The 22,586-nt window shown below is 32.8% G+C and overlaps 1 protein-coding gene across 2 annotated transcripts in view; it reads left to right on the plus strand.

The window, feature by feature from the left end:
• Positions 1-22,586, plus strand: part of LOC124362905 (cubilin-like) — a 277,291-nt gene that overhangs the window by 55,738 nt on the left and 198,967 nt on the right. For both annotated transcript variants that reach the window (XM_046817792.1, XM_046817800.1), the window contains exons 14-20: positions 195-357; positions 758-942; positions 1,030-1,198; positions 9,355-9,536; positions 9,696-9,852; positions 10,897-11,078; positions 19,237-19,402. In XM_046817792.1, the coding sequence (XP_046673748.1) occupies positions 195-357; positions 758-942; positions 1,030-1,198; positions 9,355-9,536; positions 9,696-9,852; positions 10,897-11,078; positions 19,237-19,402 (1,204 nt within the window). The remainder of the gene's footprint in view (positions 1-194; positions 358-757; positions 943-1,029; positions 1,199-9,354; positions 9,537-9,695; positions 9,853-10,896; positions 11,079-19,236; positions 19,403-22,586) is intronic.

Below are 22,586 nucleotides of genomic sequence, written 5' to 3' on the forward strand. Positions count from 1 at the left end.
TGAATTGTGTGTTCCTATGTTCAATAATAATAATTATTGATTGTGTTATAATTATTGTTGTTTTCTGATATTTTTGAATAATGTGAGCAGAATCGCTAAAATATTTTGTACATTTATCATCTACAGAGTAGTTTTATACTTAATCTTATCTTATTTGCGGGGTCTTGAATTAATGTGGTTTATATTTTGAACAGATTAACGATAAGTTAACTAGGACTGAATGGCTCTACTGCAAGACATTTACAGCTACTGAACTTCCTGTGGTGACCTCCATCACAAACAGGGTCGTCATCAACTTTCACGCCAGCACTGGGATGAGCAACCACTTTAAGTTATCTTGGAAAGCTGTGGTGCCTAGTAAGTAATATCAGAGCATAAGTTGTAAAAATGAACAGAAACAGAAAGGAATATCCTTCAGAACATTAGGATTTTAATCAGCTGTTTATGTTTAGATCTATGTATTAAATTTAAATCTGCAAAATTTCAACAGATATTAATAAATTTCTTTACAAAACCTGCAAAATATTAAATAATACTGCATTTCATGGTGTAGGAGTATTACATTTTTATGATAATGACTCGCTATAATTGATAGTGTAACAACCTTTATCTCTTTACTTCATTCTATAATTATGGTTCTTATCGATACCATTATATCGTGTGTGTGTGTTTGTAATAATAAATTAAACACAATTTAAAAAACACTATTATGGCAAATGTATGCAACGATAAATGTTTCTGATATGTTGTTGAATAGGATGTGGGGGAGAAATTGAGGCAAAGTCTCATGGAACCATCGACTCCCCTCGGTTTCCCCACAATTATCCTCCAGACCAAGAATGTGAATGGAGGCTGATGGCTCCACCAGGGAAGAAGTTACAGCTGCTGTTCAACACCATAGATCTCGAGCCCTCTTCTGACTGTTCCAAAGATTATCTTAAGGTCACTTTTTCATACATTGGTTTCCTCGATAAGTGAATTTGAAATAAAACAATTCTATATTCATTGAGATTGTACTGCGATTTTCAGATCCATGAATACGTCCTCGATGAACCAGGAAATCTTCTAGCACAGTTCTGCAACTCTAGTACCCCAGAGCCTCTGACAACCCATGGGTCAGCAGCATACATCATCTTCCATTCTGATAGTTCAGGACTTCAGGGGTCAGGCTTTCACATTGTCTATACACTTGTCGATGGTAAGAGTTTTTAAACTGAACTTAGGTGTCCCAGTGTTGTGCCCATTGTCATGTATGAAAACTGCTGTCACTGAAAATTAATACAGACCTGCCACAGAACACATGGTGGATGCATTAAATGTCAAGATGGTGTATGAATCATGGATTTGGCAGCTTTATAATATACAGGCTTGACTGTAACACAATATCAATATCATGTATTGTTTCATTCTGATGAAAACGCTATAACTTAATATGAAAACTTAGATGACAAACTGTGTAATATTGACATGAAGTTAGTAAATGGGTTTCTGCATTGAACGGTTATACAAAGGTAGTTACGTGTTCAGGTAACTGGTCTTTAAGACTTTGTCCTGAAAATGAAATATTTATGCTAATAATATTCTTTTTCCAGTGCACAATTACTTGGTATGGAATTTTGTCACCTCAGAAGATAGAGTTTTTAATTAGTTAGGGTCTCACATCTCGCTTAATTTGGGAGAATTACCACAAAAGGTTCTCTGATGCAGCAATTGAATTTTCTAGGGATTTTTGAAAAATATGAATCTCAGAGCTTTGGAAGCTTTTTTGTGGTCAGTTATTGTGTCTCCCTTCAAATTGGAATTGGTTTAATTATTGTTATTGGTTAATTAAATCATTCATTCTTTCTCCTATTTTTTCTTGTGCTGCTAGTAATGTATAAGGGGATATATGTCATTATTACATCAAATAGATGAGACGGAAGAACATTGAAAATATTCCATGTCAGATTTCAGTGAATACCTAAACACTGGACGGTATGAATCTACATTCACAAAATGAAGAAACGGTGGCAAATATAATTTTATTGAAAGAATTTTGGACATTTGTGATCATTATATGTTACAAAAATACTCTATGTTTTGAAGATTGGAATCTACTATCTTGTTAAGATATCAAAAAAAACCTCGACGCGTAAAAGACTTCTCAAAAAATTAAAGATAAAATGTTTACTGATTAACTTAGTAGACTCTAACTTGATAACAGAAAAGTTGTACATACAAAAAATAGTGTATATCTGTTAGTCTAGTCTTATAAGAATAAACCCAAACAATGTTGCTGCACAGAACTAAATCCACTACTCAATACACAAGTCACATGTACTAGGAACGGTGAATCAGAATCAGAATCAGAAAAATCTTTATTCGATTGTTACACATGGTGTACATGAATGGCATCACATGATTAAGAAAGTAAATGGTTAAGTTTACTAAATATGATTTACATTAGTATCTAATTAAATATAATACAATGTAATTTTAATGATTGTAAAAACTATTGTGAATTGTATAAAATTCAGAAAAGGAGTACAACGGCATTTCAGTCAGGTAGCTTTTAAGTTTATTTTTAAATAATTTATTATTTTCTATTAATTTTATATTGCTTGGCAGCAAATTAAAAAATTTAGCTCCTATGTATATTGGTTTTTTACAGAAAAAGTGTAAGTTATGTTGAGCTACTGCCATATTATTTCTATTTCTTGTATTATAATTATGGGTCTCACCACTCTTGCCTAAGCTATGAGTACGGTTCATCACTGACATTATAGTTTCATATATATATGCACTGTAAACCGTCATGATACCCAGTTGAGGTAAACCGTCATGATACCCAGTTGAGGAAAGTGATCCTTCACACTTTCATTCCATTTAAGTTTTAAAATGACACGAATTGCTTTTTTTTGTATCACTAAAATTGAATTAAAATTTTTTATTGATGTGGATCCATATAATGAGATACCAAATATAATATGTGAATGGATATGTGAAAAATAAATAATTTTAAAAATTTCTTGTGAGCATAATTTTGACATTCTGCGAAGAGCCTATAAACCAGAGTTAATTTTTGAAACTATTATTTCTGAATGTTTATTCCATGTCAGCGAACTGTCTAACGTTAAACCCAAAAACTTTACTTCTTCTTCCTTAACTATAGCCACTTCATCTATTTCTATATGAGGATTAATTTTATTTCTGCATTGGTTAGTACAAAATTCCATATAGCTTGTTTTTGTTGGATTTAAAATTAAGTTGTTTTCTTTGAAAAACTTATTTACTTTTGATACGCTGAGAAAAGCAAATTCCTCTATTTCCTCTTTAGATGAAGCAGTAATTCTTAGAGTGGCATCATCAGCGTATAAGCATAATTTATCTAGCTCTGGAATTCCTTTTAGGTAGCAGAGGAATAGAAGTGGCCCCAAAATGGATCCTTGAGGAACCCCATAAGAAGTTTGTTTTAAAATAGAATTATATTTACTAGTTCAATTGTTCTTGTTATTCAGATTATGTATTTCCACAAACTGCTGTCTGTTTTGTATATATGATTTTAGCCAGTTGTACTCCTTCCCATGGATACCAAACTGTGATAACTTAGTTAGTAACTTAGCATGACTAACACTGTCAAATGCTTTATGGAGATCCATAAATACTCCTATTACCTTTTCCCCTCTATCCACAGAATCAATCACTGACTCAATGAAATCAGTGGCATCTGTAACTACAGATTTACTTTTTCTAAACCCATGCTGTATGCTATCAAGTAATTTGTTTCTTTCTAAATAGTCAACCAGCTGGTTAGACATTGCACGTTCATATATTTTGGATATAACTGGGAGCAATGCAAGTGGCTGATAATTTGCTGCATCAAACTGATCGCCTTTTTTAAATAGAGGTTTTATTTTTGTAATTTTTAGTTTTTCAGGGAATTGCCCAGAGAGAAAAGATGAATTATCTATATGAAGCAGTGGGTCAGTTAGAAATTCCATTGCATATTTTAATATTGGCACTGGTATGTCATCATATCCAGTGCTATAACTACTTTTTAGACTTCTGATGATTTTAATAATATCATCTCTATCAATTAGTTTGCATTGAAAATTAATATCTGAAAAATTATTAAAAGCATTAAAACTAAGATTTTTTTGAGATGTGTTAAATTTTGCTTTATCCTCAATTGAAGTTACATAGTAATTATTAAAAATGTCACTAACTTTACCAGGATCTGATACTATTTTATTATTGTGCCTGATGTATATATTTTTTGTATTTGGTTTAGTAATACCTGTTTCATAGTTAATGATTTTCCAAGTGTCTCTTTGACAATTTTTAGATCTTTTAATTTTGTTAGCATAGTAATTTTGTTTTTCTTGAATAATTTTATTTTTAAAAGTATTATATTTAAGTTTTACGTTGTCAATGTCTCTTTGCGATTTTGTTCTTCGGGCAGCATTACTTTCAGTAATTAGTTTCTTTTTTTCTAGTTTTAGATCTTCGCTAACCCAAGGTTTTTTACCTAAGTAATTTCTGACCTTTACAATTGGAAAATAAGTATTAAAGTAATATAAAAAGATTTGGATAAAGGTGTCATATTTTAAATGATCTGGAGCTTTATAAAGCTGTGTCCATGTTTCTAAAATGAATAATTTTGTTGTTGCACTGAGTTAGATTCGAATATTGTAACTAACTGGCCATCATGATCTGACAACATTGCATTTACACACTCAACTTGAATCTGTGATTGTTTGAGATTGGTTATAATATTGTCTATTGCTGACTGAGTAATGCCGGTTGATCTAGTGGGGAAGTCTATTAAGTATTTCATATTGTATTGTTTTAATAGGTGTTTTAGATTTTTCAAATAAGAATTATTTGTCAAGGTGTTGATGTTAATATCTCCACATATCACTATATACTTGTACCTATTGGTTAGAATGCTAAAAACCGAATTCAGATTTTCCAGGAATATATTCACATTTACATTGATTGGAGACCTGTAGATACCGCCTAATAATATTTTTAAATTACCCCAATAAACCTCAACCAAACATAGCTCAAAAATTTGATCACATAATCAATTTTTTATTGCAGGCAACATCATTTCTTTAATTTTAATGGTGTTTTTGCCAAAATAATTACACCTCCACCATTCATACTGCACCTAGCATAGTAGGAGTGAGTGCTATAATTTAGAATATTAAGCCTGGTAATTTCATCTTTTTTCATTTTATGTTCTGTAACAATTAGTATGTCTGGTTTTATATCATCTAGAGTAACTTCCAACGGGTCAATTTTTGCGGATAAAAAATTTATGTTTTGGTGGAATAATTTTAAGGCAATAGGAGTACTCTTAACACTGATCTCAGTACCAGTAACATTGTTTAGCTTATTACAACATGTAGCATTGTGCAAAATGCTCTCTGGAAACGATTCTTGGGTTGTTGTTAAGTCTATACATGATTCCTTTGCGGAGGGGTTTGGAATAAAAAATGAGGCACAACTTCACTCTGGCTCTGATTAACCACCTCACTCACATTGACACTCTCACTGAAACTTGATTTCACACTCTGGTTGTAGCTGGTAGACATTTCCTTCGAGGGAAGTAAGGGTGGAAACTCCATCATGGATGAGAAGTTGGCTGGTCAACAATGCCGGCAGGTATCTTACTCTGTAAGTTGTGAGGAATGAAATTGTTCAGAGTCTTCACAAAGTCAAGGTATGGAAGTCCGTTTCTTAGTTCTTGTTTAGAATGTTCATTATATGTGATTATTCGAATAGAAGCTCCAGTAAGTTGTTGAAATTTTATTATGTTTGCAGCAAAAACACTTGGTGAAATTTTGTCTCTAGTACAACCCATAGGTGGGCATATAAGGTATTTCAATCCTCTTCTGATGAAGTCTTCTGTCAGATGTTGAAATGCTAAACTATAGTCTTCTATAGTAGGTTTATTGTAATACTTAGGTTTAGTGATCAGTCCATACATTGTAGCACCATTTTGTAACTTTTGACTTGATAAGTGATGGGAAAGGCAGCACAAAGGCTTTCCAAACTGTTCCTTAAAAATCGTTGCCACACCTGCACTCATATTCTTCTTACTGTCAAGATCCGCTGAAATGCAGTGAGCAAAAGCAGCCTGCTCATTATACAAGAACTGTGGTATCACATTTTTAAAATTGTCTTCAATAAATTGTATATTTCCCTCTGAAGAGTTAGCTGTCTGAGATTGAACTGAAGTGTAGTTGGGAAGGTGATCAGCAGGTTTTGAAATAGGTTGAGTAGTTGTATCAGCGGATTCCAAGTGACAAGTGCTTTCATTAATATTCTCGAGTGCATCAATAATCATATAGGACAGCTTTTTCTTCCCTCGATAATTTAAATGCAGTCCATGCGTTGTGAAATGACATCGTCTCAATACGTCCAAATCAATAAGGTGTACATTCTTCATTCGTATTGTTATTTCTCTTATATAATTGTTTACCAAGGCTATGTCATCATGTATATGTATAGGGTTATTCTTGTGTGCATCGTAGCGCTGAGGGATCGTTGTGATGCACACGGCTCTCATCTTACTAGAATGCGTAGTTCATTTTCTAGTTTGTTGTAGAATGTTGTAGTAGATTTCTGCAACATGTCATTAGTTCCTGCTATTATTATAAGTGGCTTACAATGAGATTTTGCAGCATTATTCAGAACAGTTTTGATAGTGGCTCCTGGAGTAACTAATCCATCCAAGTTTATTTTTACTTTACTAAAATTATTAATTATTTCGATTATACCTCTTCCTTGACTATCTGAGTAGAATTCTGCATTTATTCTGTTCTTGAGTTTATTCACTTTAGTATAAATATTCCTATTTCTTGATGTTTTGTTATTTAATTTGTTATCTTTTCCATTATTAATCTTGCTTGCAGTTTTATTTTCATTCTTAAAATATTTTGGAACGTTATTACTTTGACCCAGAACATATTTGTTTGACATGCCAACCTCTCTCTGAATAGTGTATTTATCATTGATATGTTTACTTCTAGGCGTGGTTTTACTATGTTTAACTTGAGTCCACTCGTTGTTATTTAGAACACTACCTTCAGTCTGTTGATTCAGTTTCTCCTGTGTTGAATGTGGCAATGCTTTGTGTGAACTGGGATTGGCAGTAGGAGGAACTGATGGTTTCACATGTTCATATACTTTAAAAATAATTGACCAAAGTGTCCTGTTTTCAATTATGACATTGTTTTTTTATTATATAAGCCATGATAGAGCGTTTTTGTATAAGATCAGCCTCGCTTAACATGTTTTCTTTGATTTTGTTAAGACTTGGTGTTCCATCGTTAATAATATTGTATACAATCCAGTCTATCACATAGCAGGTAAAAATACCACAAACAGTTTGTTTGTTGGGGTCCATTGATCATCTTGATCACAGGTTTATGGTTACCGCTCAGATGTGCACATAGCTTATTTGCAATAAGTTCAGCAGAGGGATAATTTTTCCCCTTAAAAGAGTCATAGTAAAAGAAATTACTGTCCTCTCTACTGAAGAGTAGGAAGCTCCAGTGTGAACCTCCCTCTTCATATAGAGTTATTGCATCATTTACTGGGATGAACATATACTTGTATGTTGTTAAATGTAATGGGTTTATTAAATGGTCAAAATCATCCACACATTTTAAGCCATGACTTATAACAGGATTCAGTATTAGTCCTGACTTGGATTCTAAAAATTTATTATTAATGAAAATAAAATATTGATAAAGAGTTGAGTCTGATACCCAGTTTTTACCAAGTAGTTCATTTGTTGTCATAATGGAGTTGTAACTCTCATCTGTTTGTGCCGATGTGGAGGAATACTGAGGAGGCGAGATATGAGTTTTGTAATTCAGACCATCATCAGTCTCAGTTTGTGCTGATTCTGAGGTATTTGTACTAACAGTGGTTTTGTCTAAGGTGTCCTCTAAGGTCACATTACACTTTCTTGTAGAAAAGTTAAAGATGTCAGTTTTGTAAGGTAGTTTATTATCTTCAATATATGTAGCCAGCTCTTTCTTTGATCTAAATATTTTGCCCCTTGGGGATTTTATGTACACGTCTATTTTGCCTTTATTTACACCTTTCTTCCTGACTATCTCTTCTCTTATCCAGCCTTTAGGTATTTTAATGTCATTTTTTTCAGTGTCCATTTTTAGTGATAAGTAACTTTCTAGTAATTCTCAATTTATCAGGTAGTTTTTATTTATTTATTTTCAATTTGTTTTGGTCATAATCATAGGCATATTAATGTAGAGTTGTTTATACATAAATATTTCTTAAGCGTACTTTTTACTTAAACAAACACTATTTTCTTGTTAGTTTGTAAAAAACTAAATACATAATAATTTAGAATGTCCAGTCATTTTTAATCACATAAAGAAAGAGAGAGAAAAGAAAAAAAAAGTTTTATATTAAACAATAAACAACCAATTTCACACAACAACCGCTCGTTTAATTTAATTTATGAATAGTCAAGAAAGCAAAAAGTTATGCCCTGTGTTGGATTTGATCCTGGACACTTGAGATTGGAAGTACACAGCTATACCACTGAGCTATCTTTCATACTGATAAGAGGAGCTAAAGGTCAGTTGAGCTGCACTTCATATCAGTCACTGCTTTTGTCTTGCAGTATTACTTGTTCTCACTGGTGTTATTTTGCTCTAATTGACAAGATTATGTCAAAATCAGCTGTGATAACAATTTTGAAAATGTTCTTGCTATAGAGTTCTTATAAAAGTGGTAAAACCCAGTATTTGTTTAAAATATTTTATTAGAAATTATGAGTGATAGGTTAGTTTTTGGTTAAAATTTGAAACAAGAGATAAACCAAAATTATTTGTTTTAAAAAACAAAAATTGATTATTCAAAACTTTAACAGTGACTCAATCTTGAATTTGGTAAGAGGTCTTGATTGTATTTTACACTTTAAAAAAGTTTTAACAATTTAAACATCTAGGTACCAACATTACCTGTTGTTCCACCAATCACTCACTCACAAGTGAGATACTGAGTTACAGATTCCAATCCTCATAATGTATTTTTCTATTTTTGTAACACATATAGAGGGCAAATATCTGAGATCCTGATATCCTTCCAAATATCATCAATAATAAACTTCAAACAAAGAATCAAGTTATATTTATTCATATTCATTAGTTATTGGGCTGATTGAAGATACCAATTAATTCTTCAACCACTAATGGTAAATCCAAGATAATACAGTTCTGCATCAATTAAAAACTATAACATTGATTAATTAAGGAGTTTAAATGATTTTACTACTTGAACTTTGCACATTAAGGGAATTATTTTAATATAGTTTTTCTCAACCTACAGGATGTGGAGGTGTGCTGACTGCTTCTGCGGGCGACATCTCCCTTGCCACAGGCACTGATGAGAATTATCTTGATGATCAAGATTGTGAGTGGAGGATCCAGCTGCCATTGGGGGACAAAATTCAAATAACCTTCAACAAGTTTGACCTTGAAGAGACAACTCCTTGTGATGACTTTTTGGAAGTAGGTTATATTTTTCAGTAATGTTTTTTATAAATTAATTAATTTTAAAAATGTATATATTGCATTAACCAAACTGTTGCAAATTGTGTGTACTACAAAAATAGATACATGCTTTGTTGTACTGGGAAGGGTTCACCAATGTTTCCATTACATTAACAGGTGAGGGATGGAGCCAGCAGAACCTCCCCCATGGTCGGCCAGTGGTGTGGCTCAAACCTGCCACCTGACTTCACATCCTCCTCCAACGAACTTACCATCATCTTCCACTCGGATTTAATTTTTGGTGGTTCTGGCTTCACATTGCATTACAAACCTGGTAGGACAGTCACAGAATGGTATTATTATAAGACATTCATTAACATACTACCCAATAAATGTTTTCTTGTCAACATTTCAATACACCTGTCATTATCCTATAACTTTGTAAAAATATGTTGAAAAAGTGGTTATATATTTCTAAATAATCAATTTAATTATTAATTAATTTGGCCATGGATAACGCAATTGATGAGTGCATTTCAAAGAATGCTGGCAGAACACTTTTTATTATATTTTACTTCTAATTACACCATTCAAATGTGTCATGTGCATGGAATGTGGCGACTTGGAACAATATTTTTTCACCTCGATTTGTTACAACTGCATTCTGTGTTTTTTCAGAAAACTTAATGAAGGCAGTGTTTCAGTTAAACAATCAAACAAATAAATGGTGTAATTCAAGTGTTTTGCTGTGTGTTTTTCAAAATCTTGCCTTATCATACACAAGTTTTTAGATAGAGTATCTTACCATCCATATTCTGTCCTGATGTGTGTACATTGTAGCTGAAATCTGTTGCTTCTATATGAGCTCTTGAGCTGAAGAGGTGAACCGAAGCCAAAACAGGTATCATAAAAAATTTAAAAGAATAAGTCTGGAACAAATGTTGTCAAAATGCATAATTAATCAAAGTCACAACAACGGATCCCAAAAGAGTAACCAGTCCATGAGGCACACAATTAAGGAAACAATAATACTGAAGATTTCCATGTGTGACATAAATAAAATGTGTAATATAGTATAATTGAAGTAAAAAGTGTGTAACCCTTTGAATTACCACTAGTTATCCTCTTGTACACTCCTCTGAGCGAAAGTGTATTTCAATTGTAAATTCCTCTCCCAACATCACCTTTTAGAGATGTCGGCAATTAGTAATAACATACAAATATTCCAGTATGAGAAGGCTATTTAATAGCTCTACAGGAGGAATTGTATCTTCCAATTATCCTTTCCTATATTCAATAGAGTGGAAGTATGTCTCTATAATGAACATCTGCCAATATAACGTTCTGCAGTTAGTAATATATATTGTGAATGTACCAGTGTGTGGAGGGATATTTACTGGCTCCACAGGAGAGATTCGATCTCCCAATTATCCTCTTCCATATTCTTCAGAGCGCAAGTGTGTGTACATCATTAATACCCCTCCCAGCACTGCAATCCATCTACAGTTCAAGGACTTTGATATAGAGATGTTGACTGGTTGCAACTACGATTATTTGGAGGTAGGTTCTAAAAGCCACAATACTCAGTGGTAAGACTATATCATTAAGAATTGAATGAAATTTAAATTAATTAATGGACAGAGATAATTAAAGAGTCAGTTTATAAATACAATTTTAACCAGTAATCCTCTTCCTCGCAATTCATTCGATTTTTTAAATCGTAAGAGCATTTTTAAAATATCAAAAATTCACATTCAAAATAGTATGTTGTTCATTACTGTTTCTGTACACAAATTAAAAATATTATTTTCACAAAAGGAATTGCTTATAAATATAATCTAAAAATAATGAAAACAATAAACAAGTACAGTAGATTTAGCTGTTAAATAAATGAAATAAGCAGATGACAATTTAAGTAATGAAATATTAAAATAATTTCATTATTGACAAAACTCATTTTAAATAGGTAGTGTAAAACATAAATAACAATTATGCAAAACAACATGTTCAAAATGACAACAATGAGATACTTTCAACTGTTAAATGTAATGTAATTATTAATCAGCAGTAACACCATTAGTGTTGATAAAAAAATTTCTCAATTTGTTTCAGTACATATATATTTTTTTAATATTTAACCACACATAACTGAACATTTTCAAATTCTACATTTCCTATTGTTGGAGGCTAATTTTACTAACATTATCAAACCTTATATACTTATTCATATAACCTTATATTATTTGGGTGGTTATTTACTTGTTTTTTTTTTTATACTCTGTTTGTTTCCATTTTTGATTGTGAGGTAATACATATTTAGCCAACAAACAAATTTTGGCTGATTGAACCAGTCGTTGTATCATAGTTGTGAGGTGATTTAAAATGATTATATTTTAATTTACGGTACTTACAACTGTATGGGAGGGTTGATTCTAAATTAGCAACTTAACTCTAATGTACAGAACCCATTAACCCCCCACCGCACGCGCCGCGGGAGCGACACTCCGCAAGTAGGTATATTTGTTGTTAGAATAGTGGTCAGAATGGGTTGAGCCTTGAGCCCGCGTGTAGCTTCCCCCTCCATCTGTAGAAAGACGTGGCGCGCTTGTTGGGGCGTGTACGTTCAGTCGCGACTGAGCAGTAATATTGAGAACATCCCTGCGGAGTGACGCTCCGCATGCGTTCTTTTCATTATCTGATATAACGGAGTATCGCTCCGCGGCGTTCTACACTGCATTCATCATTAGAGTCCATATCTCTCATCACGTTCAACCTATAACCGGAGTACTTTTAAGGTAAGTAACAAGTTTTTTTCGATACATAAAATCTGTAATTTTTTTTATAGCCTGAGTATTGTTTTACTCCTAAAAGATGTTCTCAAACCAATAAATACGTATTTCAGAACTTTGTACCTAATTACTTTGTATTATACTTCTTATTTGGTTTCAGATGCATCAACCAGATGAAGAAGAAATTCTTCGACTTCTAGGAGATGAAATTGGGGCATCGGATGATTCAGAAAAAGACAATGTTCAAGAAAGCGATCACAATTCACTGAGTGAGGAGTCAGCTGAAGGCAGTGATAATGAGCCAGTTTTAAAACCAAGCTGTTCTTGAAAACGAGGAGGATAATGGTCAGGACATTCGTGGCAATGAGGTAATAAATAATGTTATTACTAATGACCTGTATGTCGCAGACGATAGAACTGTGTGAAGAATGACATCGGATCAAAATTGGAGGGTCAGAAGAAGACCGTGTGATCTTCTACGACACTCTACCTGGCGTTCGTGCAGATGCGCGTAATGCTGAAAAGCCCTTTGGACGCACTGAAGCTATTTTTTACCGATGAAATGTTACAGGAGATAGTGAGATGTACAAACATTTATATTTCTAGCCAACGCCCTAATTTTACCAGACCCCGAGACGAAAGTGAACATAACTGTTGTTGACTTGAAGGCCTGTTTAGGGCTGCTTTTTCCTTGCAGGCTCCATGAAAGCTATCTCATACAAGACTTGAGGACCTATGGCGTACTGATGGTACAGGCATAGAATATTTTAGGCTGACAATGAATATTAACCGATTCAAGTTCATTTTAAAATGCTTGCGGTTTGATGATTATAGGACCAGAGGTACGAGGAAAGCTACAGACAAGCTTGCAGCTGTGAGATTTCTTATTGACAAATTTAAAAACAACTGCATGAAACATTACAATTTATCTGAAACAGTAACCATCGATGAAAAATTTTGGATGCTTTCCGTGGGCGTTTTAGTTTTAAACAGTACATTCCAAGCAAGCCCCGCCAAATACGGTCTTAAAATATTTGCTTTGTGTGATGCTAAGATGTACTACACAAACAATGTTGAGGTTTACTGTGGGCGGGCAGCAACCAGGACCCTACTTATGCGGAAACTCATCACATGAAATCGTAAAAACGTCTTGTGCGCCCAATCTCTAACAGTGGCCGCAATATAACCTGTGACAACTGGTTTGTGTCAATACCTTTAGCTCAAGACTTATTGGAAAATGACAAGCTTACTCTTGTAGGTACAATTAAAAAAAAACCGAAGGGGAATCCCAAACTTCATGAAAGAAGTAAAAAAAAAAATCGCCCAGTAGATTCAAGTGTTTTCGCTTTTAGAGAAAATACCACACTTATATCTTACAAACCGAAGAAAAAACAAGGTGGTCTTGGCCCTGTCAACACTTCATTACGAATGAGATGAAGTGGAAACTGATGAAAATAATGAAGTGCACAAACCAGCAATTATTAACATTTTATAATGCAACAAAATCAGGTGTAGACGAAAAAAAGTCGACGAGATGAAGTGCTCGTATTCAGTTGCAAGAATAACCAGGAGGTGGACATTAGTGGTATTTTTTTCATTTTTGAACATTGGAGGCATCAATGCCTATGTAATACATAAGGCCAACAGTGGAAACACCAACCTGCTGAGAAAAGATTTTCTTAAAACACTGGCCAAAGACCTACTTGATGACTACATCAGAGCAAGAGAGTTGCGAAGACAAACATCCCAACGTCAATAAGATTACGTCTGGGGGAAATATTGGGACTGCCAGCAACTCAACCAAATCATGTACTGGATCAAAGGGAGAAAACTCATGGAAGGTGTAGCTTTTGTGACAGAAAAAAGAACAGACCAACCCAATTCACATGTAAGGGATGCCACAAATATGTGTGTATGGAACATATTGAAAGCTATGTGTGCAGGGACTATAATGCCAAAGTTCAAATTATAGAAGAAGGTTCAGATTCTAACTGAACAACATTTGTTAAAACTTTACTCAAGGCATTTTGTTTTTTGATAGATTTAACATTTCATTAATTATAAATTATCTGGTTGTAAAAATACTGTACTTGTAAAGTCTTGAATAGGAAGTATGAACATTTATTGTTTAGTCATGAATAAGTACTAGAAATACAAGGCAAAGACTGACCTGCTGGTAAGACGTTATTCATTCAACACCAATTTTTCTAAGTTAAACATAACTTTTACAATATTTTAAATTAAAATTATCATATTTTACTTTCATTATTATTCTAATAATGTTTATCATTATCATTTATATAAATTAAACATGTGATTCTTTTCAATTATAATGTTAGTTTTAGATGAATAAACTAAATTCTTCATAAAAACTGATCGTATTTTTATTACAAAACACACATGCATACACCCACGCAAAATTAAAAAAGCATGTGTAAACACACAATTAGATGTTTAAATACTAAAAAGGTTTACAAAATCTTCATAGAATTAGGATTTGTTAAGAAAATGAAAAATATATCAATAGTGGAGTCACACTCCGCGCGCGTGTGATTGTGTAACTCAACGTCACACGTGTTACGGAGGGTTAAGTTAACTTGTTGAGAGATTAAAAACTTTGCTTCTAATATTCTTTGCTTCATAGTCTGTTGTGGGGTGAGATATTTATCTGAACTGGAACTTTAAATAGAAATATGGTGAAGTGATGTATTTTTAAAAACACCAAAGTTCATCTAGAGGATGAATTTGATTTATTTTGTCAACAATGCTAGCAGTAATCTTGGCTGTTGTTTAAGTCCTTACAGAAATCAGAAATCAGAAATTCTTTATTCATAATCATCAAGATTAGAATACATGTCAAGTTTAAAGACAAAAAATATCTTCTTCCTCATGAGTTGGGTCTTCATGCATTGTCCCTCCAATTGAAGAACTCTTCCATGCTGTAGAAGGGTCTTTCCTGGAGCCAGGTCCGGAGTTCCTTCTTCAGGTTCTGTGGGCTGTTGGTCTTCAAGTCTTCAGGCAGTGTGTTATATATCTTGATTCCAGCATAAGATGGTTTTTTTGCATAGGTGGCTGTTCTGTGTGCCGGAAGGTGGAAGTTGCCTGCATGTCTTGTGTTGTGTCCATGCAGATCTCTATGCCTTGTTAGGTCTCTAGTAACACAAAAGAGAACAGTTTCCAATATGTAAATGGAAATAACTGTAAGAATCTTCAAATCCTTGAATGTATTTCTACAACTTTCTCTTGGGCCTTGACCAGTCATTATTCTGAGAGCCCTCTTTTGCAATTTCAGTAGGCGCTGCAGGTTGGCATTTGAAGTTCCCCCCCAAACAACTATTCCATATTGTAAGTGGCTTTGGAAAAGGGCATGGTATGCTATTTTTGAAGCTTCTGGTGAACTGACTGCTGAGGTTCTTTTTATGGCAAATATGGCAGAGCTTAGTTTTTTGCACAGATTGTCTACATGATTTTTCCATGATAAATCACTATCAAGTGTTACACCTAGGTGTTTTCAGCATGTTTACATTCTGAAGATCAGGGAGTGCTGTTGAGTCCTTTCTATTTCTTCCAAAATACATCTGTTTAGTTTTATTTTGATTAAAAACAAGGTCATTACTCATGCAGTATTGTTGTGCCATGTTGACAGATATGTATGTGTCAATTTCCAAATGTTCGTTATTATTACTGGCTAATAAGAGCACAGTGTCATCAGCATACATAATTGTTTCACTGTATGGTGTCATGTACTTTGGTAGGTCATTTGTAAATAAAATAAATAGTACTGGCCCTAAGACTGATCCTTGTGGTACGCCTCTTCTTGTTGGTATTGGATCTGATCGCACAGTACTTGTTTGCCCATGTTCATTTTTCTTCACCTCTACTACTTGGGTCCGTCCTTTCAGGTAGCTTTCGAACCATTTTAGGGCTGTTTTTATAATGCCTAGGCTTTTTAATTTAACCAAAATGAGATCGTGACCAAGGCAATCAAATGCCTTACTCAGGTCTAAGTATACGCTGGAGATGGTGTTGCCGGACTCTATGTTCTCTACTATGAACTCTACCAGATCAGCAATTGCAGTTGTTGTTGACTTCCCTTTTGTAAAGCCATGTTGCTTGTCTGTCAAGAGGCCATTTTGTTGAAGGTGTGTGAGTAGTCTGGCAAGAACTATTTTCTCAATAATTTTTGAAGTAGTAGGTAGGAGAGAGATGGGTCTATAGTTGGCTGGTTCATCTTTCTTTCCTTGTTTGTGTTTGGGATATATTTTAGCAATTTTAAGTCTGGAGGGAAAGATGCCTTGGTTAAGGGACCTGTTACAGATAGCTAAAATTGGAGTCAGAAGAGTTCTTCCACAGATTTTGATGATTTTTGAAGATATGTCATCAATACCTGCTGATGATTTTGGTTTAATGGAATTTATAATTGTCTGTATTTCTTCAGTTGTTGCAGGATGAAGGATAGATAGAGGGGTTGCAATTTCAGTGAGGTTCTCCTGCGAGTAGTTATGCCTCACTTGGTTCCTAAGTGTCTCTTCAGCAATTTTTGAAAAAAAGGAGTTAATATTATTTGCAATTTTTGTAGCATCTGTCACTTCCTGTTCACCAATTTTTAAGCATGTCATAGTTACTTCTGAAGTTTCATGTGTTGCTTGTGTTGAAGTTACAAAATGTGTTGAAGTTACAAAATTCAACACTAAAACAAAAATTAAATTATTTGTACTCTTTGCTACCTTACCAATTAATTATTTAGTATGACTAATTCCCAATTCGATCCTTAATTGATTAATTAGTTGAGGTGTAGCTGGGAACAAAATTTAAGTTAAATGCTCAGTTGTAATAAGGGAAATTGTTCATTTGAACTTGAATTCTGGAACAGAGTCCAACTCATAGTCATAAAACTTCCAAGAAAACTTGAGGCTTTGTGACACAGCTAGTGGAAGCTTTCCCTGCTCCTAGTGTGTCAGAAGTTTTCTGATGCCCAGGCAGGGATATATGAAGTTATTTACAAACTATAATCTTACTGGAACAGGTAGTTAGGAGATTTAGAATTTACTTTATGTTGCAATACTTTTCCAGACATTCTCTCTCAGTAAAATGGAATACTACTTTTAAACACACACAGACATGCAAAAACGTGTCTATTAAGGTTAACGTAAGTTTATGTAAAAATTGTGTTAACATTAATTATTTGAGAATTCACTAATGAAATAAAATATACTATTTAAAATATGATTTAGGTAATAGGATTTTATACTCTAAAATTTAATTTAGGAATAAAATCTTATAATGTGATAAAAACTTTTGCACTAGGTAGGGGATGTATTTGCATATAGCAGGAAAGGATTTTAGCATGTACGTCTTGTCAGCATGTACTCAAGTTGAATGACTCAGGCTGCTCTGACAGGATGCTCATCTCCCATTTTTATTATCTGTGTCAGAGAAGTGGCCAGCAGCAGCAGACCTGAGTTTATTATCTATATTAGTGAGTGATAAGGTGAGCAATAGCGCAGTACTTCTTGGTCATGGTTAGTTATAAATTACTGGCTAAAATCTAATATTAACAGTTATTTTTCCCTCCCAGAATAAAATCATTACAGGCTACTAAGAAACATTTGTATCCCCAATAGCACATTAAGCCTGTTTAAAACTTGAACCAAGCTCCTTGCCTGGGTTGGTAAGCTTTAAAACTCCTATGAAACCAAGTTTACAGACTTGTTTTAAGATTGTTTTAAAGATCAAAGTATCCATTTATTCAGCTTGTTCCAGGCTTGGATTTTCAAGCTTATTCGAAGTCTGAAGTCAATGCCTAGAATAAACTTAGTTTTGCAAGCTTATTCCAAGCTTAGACAGCTATGAAAATAAGACTGATTTTAAGCTTGACCAAGCTTGGATCTGTGAGCTTATATCAACAAGGTCATCTTAAGCTCAGAAAGAAATATACAAGCTTAATGAATGGAACATGATCCAAACTTAGGTTTGTAAGTTTAGTTTTACAAGCTCTTTTCTGATACATACGATACATGCATATATAAAGTGTGCTTGAAGAGTCCTGTAACGGTTTAATAATATTTTAAAAATTAATAAAGCAATGAGACTTGGTAGTAGACCATCATGCCACAAACCAGACCTCAAATTCTTTAACCTATCCAAAATAGCGGAGTTTTAAAGTTTCTCTTAAATTTCTTAAATTGTGCAAATTAGTATGACACACACTATTATATTTCTTAAAGATACTGTTAATTTACTGTTGTGAAATTAAAACTCAAGTACTTACAGTAAGTATTCTAAATACTCTCTAAGTCTTTGTTAGCAATATTCCAATTTGTGGTAGAAACCAGTAACACCATTTTGTAGCATATCCTGAGGTATTTTCCGAGTTTCTTCTCTGATGTGATAAATTAGTTCTTGTGTGTTGGCAGGCTTGATGCTTCAAAGTCGAAGAACCTAGCTTGTTTTAAGTTTGAGGTATGTTTCAAAATTTGATCTTTAATTTTGAAACATCCCTCAATAATAAGAAGTTGATAATAAGCTAAAACCGAGCTTGGTTTAAGCTTACCTAATGGTGGAGATCAATTGGGAGAATATTATATAACTAAAATGAAATAATAAATTATAGTATATGTACTAAATTAAATTTTAAGTTGTTGGTCAAGAGTAAGCTTCTGAATACTGTTGTAGATCTGGTCCTATAATATTAATATAAAGTACAGTGTAACTGTAAATATTTGTTTTATGTACAGATGGTTATAAAAATGATGAACAAAGATCTTCATTGTAATTTATGTAACATGGTAGGGGATTAATAAAAACTCATGATTTGAATTGAATAATTGTTGAATGTTGTTATCTTTAACATAGTTTTGTATAATCAAATTTAATTTAAGTTAAATTAAAGACTCAGGTTATACTATAATCAAATATAATATGTGCAGGTATGGGATGGAGACAATTCCAACTCTACTAAACTTGGAACATTCTGTGGAGACCAAAAACCAGCTGATATCTTTTCTTCTCACAACTTCCTCTACATCACTTTCACATCTGATGATAGTGTAATGAACAGAGGGTTTCTTGCCCAGTACTGGACCGTCTCTATCCGTAAGTAGTCATTAAATGTCAAGAAAGCATAGCTCTTTTTTAAAATCATTGTAGGCCTGTTGAAGTTCAAAATTAAATCAGATTTTTACAAAATTCATCACCTTACCACTGCTTGGTAAGTACATTACATTGGAAACCATTTTTATGAGAATAACTTTGAAGAAGGGGAGTAATATGCATCCAATTAAATAAGTTTATCCCTTATTGCTAAACTTCTGTACATCTTGTGATGAATACAAAGTCGTGGAGTACTAGCTATAGACATAAATAATGCCTATGACTTAACATAATAGTCACATGACATCTATTCACCTACAACGATAAATATATCAGACTGTTTCTCTCGTGCGTGGGTGTGTGTGTGTTCACACACACACAGTTCACAGTTCACAAAAATCTTTATTTACCAGAAAGTTTACAAAAAAAAATACAATTCCATGTGCTACACAAAGCACGTGTGGAAAAGGAAAACAAGTTCTTTTTTAATATATTGGCATTATATATGTACATTTTACATACAGTTGGCAAAGTACATTTAAAGCCTATTCAGTCTCTTTTGGCAGAAGGTGAACTTAAATTTAAATAATTTGCATGTTTCAACGTTTTTAGATATTATAAGTATATAAACTATTACACAAATCAAACAAAACCAAATAATAGTAAAAACTTAATAAACATAAGGACTAATTAGGCAGATTATATACATATATTCATATATACATATATATATATATATATATATATATATATATATATATATATATATACATATATACACATACATACATATACATACCCATAAATATTATATACATATACACACATATCAGTAGTACATGATTAAATACAAAAATTAATCAACTGTTACAAATATATTAAGTTATTTAACAATAATTCCAACAATAACAGGATGTAATATAAAATATATATACACACACATACATAACAATAACAAATGCAGCAATATAGATCTAACAAACAATTTCAACAATAACAGCTTAACAACAGACATTGTTAACAAACTTAAAACATAACAATTTTTAAACTATGAGATAAACTATATTTAATGTGACACAACAATAAAAATAAAATTATTAAGAATTTAGGTTTTGGCATATTCTCTACTTTTCATCTTAAATTTTGGTTTGGATTCATACAATAGACTGTCACCATAGTTCATTATGAATGCATTGAAATGTTTAATGGCTGTATAAGTGAATTGCTTTCTTGCCAACTCCTTGGTGTAGTTTGGCATTGAAATTTGCTTTACTTGCGATGATCTTGTATTAACTACATTTTTTTTAATGTCGAAACTGTCTAAGAATTTATAGATGTAATTTAAACAATGATAAACATAAAGTTGATTAAAAGTTAAAATGTTGTCTTCCTTAAATAAATGTGAAATTCTATCATATTTCTTTAAATTATAAATCTTTCTCACAGCAAATCTTTGTGAATTTTTTATTGGTATTAAAATAGACTCGTAGGTACCTCCATAGTGGATTATTCCATACTGCAAAGTGCCTTCAAACCAAGAGGTATATAGTTGTCTTAGCAGATTGGGTTTCAAAAAACCTCTCATATGATATATAGCATAATTAATTTTTCTTAGTTTAGTGCTTAATGTGTTTATAAAGACATTCCATTTTAGATCTCTATCAATAGTTAGACCTAAGTATTTTACATTATCCACTATTTCTATTACATCACAGTTGCAACCATAGATACATTGGTGTTTATGACAATAAAACTTATTTTCTTTTTGCAGAGATTCACAAGATATATTTCTATCAAAAAAGAGTATACATTTTGATTTACTAACATTTATTAGGAGCTTATTGTTTGACAACCATTGTGAAAGCTTTTCAAGATCACTTGATATTAGATGTCTTAACCTACTTTTATTGTATGCAGAGCATACCACTGCAGTGTCATCTGCATAAGCAAAAATCTTTGAGTTTAATTTAATTTTCAGCAGCTCATTTATGAATATATTAAACATTATTGGTCCTAGAACACCGCCCTGAGCCACTCCGTGCCTCAACTCTAATGTATTGCTAACATATTTGTTCACTTTTACAAGTTGCTTTCTTTTCCTGCAAAAAGAATTTAACCAAGCCAATGCATTTCCAGCTATACCATAGGTTTCAAATCTTTTCATGAGTATGTCTATCTCGACCAGGTCAAAAGCCTTCTGAAAATCAAGGTAGACAGCTGCAGTGAATTTATTCCTGTCAACAGATTCTGCTATGCACTGAATGTGGTTTTGTATGGCCAAGTCAGTCCCCTTATTTGGAAGAAATCCAAACTGATATGGGGAAAATATAGACCTAGACACCAAGTAATCCAAAAGCTGATTCTTAATTATGGTTTCAAATATTTTAGCTAGAGTATTAATGAGGGATATAGGGCGATACGATGAAAATTCGGTTTTGCTTCCATGTTTGAAGATTGGTATAACACAAGCTATCTTAAATGTATCAGGAAAAACATTTTGAGCGAGCGACTTAGAAAAGTCGAACTTAGAAAAGTTGTGTGTGTGTGTGTGTGTGTGTTCAAGTTCAAGTTCAAAACATTTTATTCAAAAAATTTTCATATAATACAAATAAACAATATTCTCCCAATGCGCAGCATGCGCGTGCGGGAGTGCAGTTGGTTTTTTTTTCTTACATTTTAAATGCTAACATCAAGCTCAATACTACAACACCACATACTATGAATGTTTACCACTATGAGGCACAAGCGGTACAGGCTAAGCAGTCTATATCCTTTATATAATTACTATAACACTTAACTATATTAACTATAACAAATACATAAAATATATAAATATCAAATATACTAAATATAACAAATATACAAAATATAACAAATATACAAAATATAACAAATATACAAAGCATAACAAATATAAAATATACAAAATATAACAAACACAAGCATAACAAGAAAAAATAAATAGAGAAGCACGTATAACAAAAACAATTTGGATCAAGACAACAATTTAACAATACTTTAGGTTTATTCAACTGGCATACTTTTCAAATATTCAAGTGCTTTCATCTTTACCTTGGGTTTTTTTTCAAACATAATTCTATCGCCATAGTGCAGCAGGAAGTTATTATATATTCTGGGACCCAAATAGCAAAACTGGTGTCTACTTGATTCTTTAGTTAAGAAAGGA

Source organism: Homalodisca vitripennis, chromosome 1 (genome assembly GCF_021130785.1).
Source record: "Homalodisca vitripennis isolate AUS2020 chromosome 1, UT_GWSS_2.1, whole genome shotgun sequence".
NCBI classification, from domain to species: Eukaryota; Metazoa; Arthropoda; class Insecta; order Hemiptera; family Cicadellidae; genus Homalodisca; species Homalodisca vitripennis.